General features: G+C 40.2%; 1 protein-coding gene across 3 annotated transcripts in view; it reads right to left on the bottom strand.

The window, feature by feature from the left end:
• Positions 1–3,884: 3,884 nt before the first annotated feature.
• Positions 3,885–7,550, bottom strand: part of RNF38 (ring finger protein 38) — a 107,403-nt gene continuing 103,737 nt past the window's right edge. For all 3 annotated transcript variants that reach the window (XM_027653036.1, XM_027653037.1, XM_027653038.1), the window contains one exon: positions 3,885–7,340. In XM_027653036.1, coding sequence (XP_027508837.1) covers positions 7,278–7,340 — 63 coding nt within the window. In that variant the 3' untranslated portion in view covers positions 3,885–7,277. The remainder of the gene's footprint in view (positions 7,341–7,550) is intronic.

Below are 7,550 nucleotides of genomic sequence, written 5' to 3'. Positions count from 1 at the left end.
TCCCCTTGGCATCAGATCCTGAAAAATCCACCATAAGCAAAATTATGGGCTCCCATTGGAGGGATCAACTGCGAAGTACCCACTTCTAAGACAATCCCTGGAAAGGCGAGCAGCCCAGGAGTGTTTGGTACAAATGGATGTTCCTAAGAACAGTCTCCTTAATCAGCATAAGCAAATCTTGTCTGTGCTCCAAATTTCTGATACCCTGAGAAAGATTTACCAAAGCAGATCATTGGTTCTTTCTCTTAATGGATTAGGACAGACTACACCTTTCACTTCAGATAGGGAGTTCTGTCCAAACAGCACTTCCACCTGCTACCTTAGGGTCAGTTTAAGAGTTAACCTTTCCACAAGGCCTTTGGTTAACCTGAAGGCTTCTGCTTCTGGCTCTTGCTCCTGTCCCCTGCCCCGGGGTAAACTGAAGTCACACAACACTTCTCTATTTGTTTTGCTTTTCTATTAGTAAATTGATGAAACTTGACTTCTTGAGGACATCACACAAAAATGAGGGCATGCAGAATTGGATGACCTACAAATACATTACTGGAACAACTATTTGTGTTGTGTTCTCTGTGACTTCCTCAGCACGTGACATTGATATTAAATATCAAACCCTACAGAAGTTGTATGATTTCCTGTCCTTTCATGTACAGTTAATGATTGTGCATTGTGGAAGCACACTCTTTTGCTGAATGTGACACCCCATTAATAACAGACAGACAGTATGGTGATAGAATTAAATTTAGTACGTGAGTGAGCCATCATCCAAGACCAAAAATGACATCTTTATTTTCTGATGCTGTATCATTTGTAATACTCAACTGCATTTACTCCTTTTGTTGCCAACTGATCATCATCCATGTTGAATTCTTAAAAATGAAGCGCAATCACCTCTTTTCATCCTCTGCAACCTCCTTTCCCTGCTGTGTTTCCTTAAATCTGGCAATGCTACCTCAAGCTGCAACAGAATAGAGAGTAAGACAAAGAGAAGCTCGTAGTAAATATTTTTTTTTAATTTGGCCTTGCTCTTCAGAAGGAAAGTAACATAGCAAAATGTTATAAGGCCAGGCAAAACACAATCATACAGGTCCAAAGTGCTCCTGGCTCTCAGTGTTGGACTCGATTTAGAAAGGAAGCATATGTTGCAATGGAGTAGTGATAACCCTCTGTACACAGAAGGGATATGGTCTGTGATTAACAGCAGGTCAGTAAAATGCAGAGCCAGAGCAAGTTGTAAGAGAACCAGTACTTCAGATATTGCAAAAGCGGGTGTTCTAGCAGCACCTCTTTCAATTAGCATAATTATTTTATTAGTTTTTACAGAAATACTTTCTAATTACTATGCAAAACTCTCACAGCTAACTGATAAGGGTCCTTTTTTTAAGATGGTAGGCCATATAAATATTATACTCTATGTCTTTTATTTCTAGTCTGTTGCACACATAAAAAAGATTTCCATTCCTTGTTTTGAGTACAGTTCCTTCTTGTTTCACTTGTTGAGCTCACCAGTTTATCTTCAGTTACTAAGACTTTATGATGGCCCAGGTTCCTAGTACTAAAATAAGCTCTGAACTGCTTCTTAAATTCTCTCCCTGTATTCCTTCTATAACTGCCTCTCAAAAGAAATCAAACATCCTTCAAACCCTAGCAAACATGGTTTGGTCAACATGATTCTCCTGGACACACAAATCAATGGGGAGAAATAGTGAGCTAGAAGGAGCTTCATGGAGTATCTCCCAGAATATTTGTCGTGGAAGACTGTGTTGCTTGGGCATCTCCACAGCAGCTAACTTAGACTCTTCTAGGGGTGACGAGATGGTGCTTTACCTATCACAGAAGTCCAATTCAAAATGAAAATCTGCTAAATTTTGTTTTAGGTACTAAGAGCCTGGTGGTACATGAGTTCTTTCAGAACAGGAAACTGCACTGTGAGACACAGTAGGGTACAAGTGGCACAGTACAATCCACTGCAAAAGCCAGCACATAAGACTGTGTTAGGCAGAATATATATTTTAGAACTGATGACTCCCATTTTATTTGCACATTTGAAAAAGCACTGAGTTTTATGGACACAGTAATTCAAAGAATCATAGAATATGCTGAGTTGGAAGGGACCCATCAGGATCCCATCAAGTTCAACTCCCGGTCCAGCACAGGACCATCCTCAAGAGTCAAACCTGAGAGCATTGTCCAAATGCTTCTTGAACTGAGACAGGCTTGGTGCCGTAACCACTTCGCTGGGGAGCCTGTACCAGTGCCCAACCATCCTCTTGGTGAAAAAACTTTTCCTGATACCCAACCTAAGCCTCCTCTGACTCAGTTTCATGCAGTTTCCTCAAGTCCTGGCACTGGTCACCACAGAGATCAGTGTCTGCCCCTCCTCTTCCCCTCACGAGGAAGTTGTAACTGCAATGAGCTCTCCCCTCAGTCTCCTCCAGCTGAACAGACCAAGTGCCCTCAGCCCCTCCTCACACGGCTTCAAATCAAGGCCCTTCACCATCTTCACTGCCTTCCTTTGGACACTCTCTAACATCTTCTTATCTTTCTTACACTGTGGTGCCCAAACTGCACACGATATTAAAGGTGAGGCCACCCCAGTGTAGAGCAGAGCAGGACAATCCCCTCCCTCCCCGAGCTGGCGATTCTGTGCCTGATGCCCCCAGGACAGGGTTGGCCCTCCTGGCTGCCAGGGCACTGCTGGCTCAGATTCAACTTGCTGTCTACCAGGACCTCCAGGTCCCTTTCCTGGCACTACTTCCCAGCATCTTATGCCCCAGTCTGTACAAACATCTGGCATTGCCCCATCCCAAGTGCAGGATCCAGCACTTCCCCTCATTGAACTTCATATGGTTGGTGATTGCCCTTCAATCTGTTGAGGTCTCTCTGCAGGGCCTTTCTGCCCTCAAGGGACTCAACAGCTCTTCCCAATTTAGTGTTATAAGCAAACTTAGTATCTCTTCCTTCCTCAAAGTCATTTATGAAGATGTTGAAGAGCACAGCGCCAAAGATGGAGCCCTGTGGGACCCGACCAGTGACAGGTCACCAGTCTGATGTCACCCCATTCACTGTTACCCTCTGTGCTCGACCCATAAGCCAATTGCTCACCCAGCACATGATGTGTTTATCCAGCTGTGGGCTGGACAGTTTGTCTAGAAGGACACTGTGAGAGACAGGATTGAAGGTTTTACTGAAATTCAAAAAGATTACATCAACTGGCTTCTCTTTATCAGCTAGGGGCGTTACTTTGTCATAAAAGGAAATCAATGTGGATAAGCAGGAATTTCCTCTCATGAAGCTGTGCTGGCTGTGACCAGGACCAGGCTGTGCTGTCTTTCAGGAGTTTTCCAACACCCTCCACAATAATCTTCTCCATAACTTTACCAGGCACTGAATTGAGACTGACAGGCCTGTGGTTTCCAGAGTCCTCCTTCTCTTGCCCTTCTTGAAAATCAGGACAACATTTGCCAGCTTCCAGTCAGCTGGGACCTCTCTGGATTCCCAAGACTGCTCAAAAATCATCAAGAGAGGTTTTGCAATGACATCAGCCAGCTCTTTGAGGATTCTGGGATGAACCCCATATATTTGTAGGAATCCAGATGGAGCAGCAGATAACACCCTTAGAAAGCTGACCTTTTAGGCAAGGCTATGAGTCCTATGAATTTTCACACTTTTAAAAATATGACACAGGATTCCATACCAGCTCCTTACGCTCTCTCAGATTAAAAAAAATGTTGCTAAATGTTCCTACAGTCAGGGTTGGCAAAGCTTTCCCCTACAACACAAGTGGCTGCTGCCAATATCTCAAGTTGTGTGATCATGCACAGAAATATGCACGGTAACAGAAGACAATACACCTCTAAGAGAAAGAACAGGACAAAATTGTGTAAGTGTACATCATACATTTATTACTGAACAACTCTCTCAACTCCAAAATTGGGCACAGGGATTAAAAATAAAAATTCATTGCACTACCTAGTAAAGCATTACTAGTAACTCTCATAAAAAATGTACAAATTTTGTTAAAAATTTATCAAGCCTTCAAATGATTTGGTTACAGATATTTATAATACATTTAAAACTACATGTTAAATGATACAATAGCATATGATTTAAAGAAAATACTTAACAAAATATGATTCCAACAAAACCCATAAGCTTTCATAATAATTAGCAAATCTGAAACACAAGTAACAAAATGAGGTAACAATGTACCAAAGGAAAAAACCACAGCTTTTACAAAGGCCCAAAGATAACTCAGTCAAAAATGTTTTCTACAATTAAAACAGTTGGTAAATCTCATCCCAAGTATTATGCAATATATTAAGGACTGTGAACTCACATTCAAGAGCCTGTACAAAATAACATACAACACATGGCCTTACTTCTTTTTGTAAAGAAAGCCACAAAATGAGACACTGGAATTATCTGTAGGCCTTGATATCCACTAAAATGTCAAATTAAATTGACAGTTTATGCAAAAAAACACAGCAGTGCCAATATGATAAAGCAAACATATTAGAGGTTGGGTTGTATTTTTTGTTTGTTTTTTTTTTTTTTTTTGGAGAAGAAAGAGTCAGTGGATAGCAGAAAGGCAATGAACACAAAAAAGTGTTGCTGAATTCAGGTGCTGTCAGGCACCATGGCAGGCTGTGCATAACATATGGCAGTTCACAGCTGAACATGAATCCCCTCCCTTGACAGCCACCACAGCAAGGATGTGGTTGTGGCTTGTCTGAGCTGATTCAGAACGTAAGCATGTGTGCTGTTTGTACACTAACCACGGGAAGCAAGTCCACATTCATCTGCAAGAGTCCCATGCAAACCAAAGAACCATTCCAGAAGAGATGAACCATAACAGTGCAACAATTAATTTCAGCATTTTACCAACTTAGTCCCTCCATCTCCTAGATTCCCACCGCCTCACAGAATTTTAGTGGTGGGGGGGAAAGGGACATTTCTTCGGTTCCAGAAAGAGAACTACTTCCCCTTGGCTTCAGAAGAATGTGTCTTGTTTACTTGAATCAAGTTTAGAAAAAGTACCCTCTTTCCATGCTTCGAACTGAATATTAAGCACAGTAGTGTTAGTCATGTTTTAATCTGTACACACAGAATTTTTTCTTCTGCAGTTATATAAAAGAGCCTAAGTTTTGTAAGACATGCGTGGCATATGCTTTCTAAACAACATGATTTTATTTGTTAAAAAAATAAACTTCATTACATGTAATTCTGCTAGGTGCTATTGTGAAAAGCCTATTCTTTAACTCCACAGAAGAGAGGAGAAATCTATTATTTTGAAGTTGATGTAACAGCATTTTTATTTATTTAGTGTTCCTAAGTATGGATAGGTATAGAAAGCTTGACTGTTTTTAAGAACTACCTGCATAACTAAGCAGAGGGAAAAGCATCTGAAATAGGGCAAAATTGTGCTTTTATTTAGCTGCACCAAGAGCTGTGACTGGTCTGCAGAATCTTCAAAGAGGAAAACCAGCATGGAAAACATCTAACACTGTTAGAAATTATAACTGATACTAAAGCATAGCAGCATACAAAAGCATAAGACATGATAAAGAATAACTTAAAGCTGAGACTGGCAGCAAGTTGTAGCAATACTGGTAATTGTGCCACTTGTGCTGCTGCAACCAAAGTAATGACACTGAACGTACGAAAAGAATTTAATTGCAAAAAGTGCATCCTTTTAATAACTGTGGTGTATGCAGACCTAAATATTTTGCTAAAGCGTATCAGAGACGTTAACAGTGTGAACATTACACAGAAATCTAATTTTTTTTCAACAGCCCAAGTAAAATATTATTCCGAGCACTTGAACAGAGATTATCCCCTTCTATTTCACAGCACTGTTCTGGAAGGTGTTCCATTTTTTCCTATAGCGGAGTGCTCTGGAAACTCGATTGCAAAAATGGAGGGAATTCCTTCTTCCATTTACACTCGCCATTAAATAAGGAAGGGCAAGAAGCAGCATCAGGGCAACTGAATTCTGCAGTTAATGACCAAAACCTACCTTCTATTTTGATACAATGAAAAAAATATAAAATTTTACTTCTCTGAGAAAATGCTAAAAATTGTATTTTTATTCATGAAGTTGCAGGAATAAAATTGTAACCTTTTACAAGTTATTTTAAGTTACATACAAACTCCCTTGTAGGTGACAAAGAATGTATGTATATAAGCTAAAAGTTGATGACCTTAGCAAGTACAATGGCCAAAAGTTAAGAGCTGTTCCACAAGAGCCTCAGTGTCCTTTCTGCTTCCTTTCATGGAAGAAACACATAACTGGCAAACCCAGCTAGACAAATTTAAAGGGAAAACAGAAGAACATTGATATTCATATCAGCAATTGAAAATGTTAATATTGCTAAATGCGATATTGCAACTCTACATTGATAAAATAACTTGTAAATCAGCCATTTAAAAATCCAGACTTTGTAACATATGATAAAACCCCCAAGGTTACTCATGTATGAACAATCAATGCATTCTTTAGTGGTACACACTTAAAGCCTCCAGTGAAGGGGAAGCATAACAGCTGTTTGAATAGTAGGTAGAAAGGTCTTTACGCCTGTAAGTACATTGGGGAGGAAATACTAAATGTCTGTAATTGCTGCACCCATCGCATTCAGTGTGCAACTGCAAACACAAGGAAAGGAACCAGTGTACAGTACTAGTACTGTTTAAATAACACACAAGATTATACATTGCAGCATAATTATTACTACACACATACGTTCTCAGTACATGCTGGTATATAGGTTCTCAAACACACAGGCACACTCAGTCACAGGCACGCTTCACACATCCTCTCACAGGCAAACACACACTCACACCACTCATTCCCACTCACAGTATCTGAAGGCTCTATATAAGGTAGATTGCTATATTGTTTGGAGCTACCACTTTTTTTTTTTTCTCCTTTTTCTTTCCTATAAAAGCACATGCTAAAAGATCACATCCACAGTAATCTCGCAGCAATACTCGGAATGATCACACAGAACCCAGGGAATGTTAGTGCACACACAAAATTAAGCTAAAAAAAAAAAAAAATATCTTTGGAGTTCCAATCACACTGTTAGTATAACAATCCCATAACTGTGAAGACTAGTTATAAGCTTTATAATTGATTAAGTCACACAGTGCAAAGTAAGGTCCATTGACCCTTTTGTGTAAAGGGTAGGCTGGAAGCCACATGGGTAAGTTCAATAGAGAGTTCATATATACATGTGACCAGAAACACCCAAACCAGATTTGTGCTCCTAGGTTGGTCATTCTGAATCACGATGCACTTCCGAAGCATCAGCTCTACAAATTGGGCAGGTACGATTCGCCTGTAAAACCAGAAAAACAGGAGGGGTTACTGGACTGACAAAGACATTGCTGAAGTAAGGTGACACTCACATCTGTGACTGGAGAAGAGCAGTTCAAGAGTACCCTAAACAAGAGAAGACAAAGTGTGCTTGTGCCTCTTTTTAGTTTGTTTTGTTATGTTAAGAGTGGTGTGGTGAGTCTGCCGATTTCGTTCACAAGAAAAAAATAAA

This window comes from Corapipo altera, unplaced genomic scaffold (assembly GCF_003945725.1).
Source record: "Corapipo altera isolate COAL_440 unplaced genomic scaffold, ASM394572v1 61305, whole genome shotgun sequence".
Classification (NCBI taxonomy): domain Eukaryota; kingdom Metazoa; phylum Chordata; class Aves; order Passeriformes; family Pipridae; genus Corapipo; species Corapipo altera.
The sequence above is the reverse complement of the archived record's forward strand: the minus strand, read 5'-3'. Positions and strand labels throughout refer to the sequence as shown.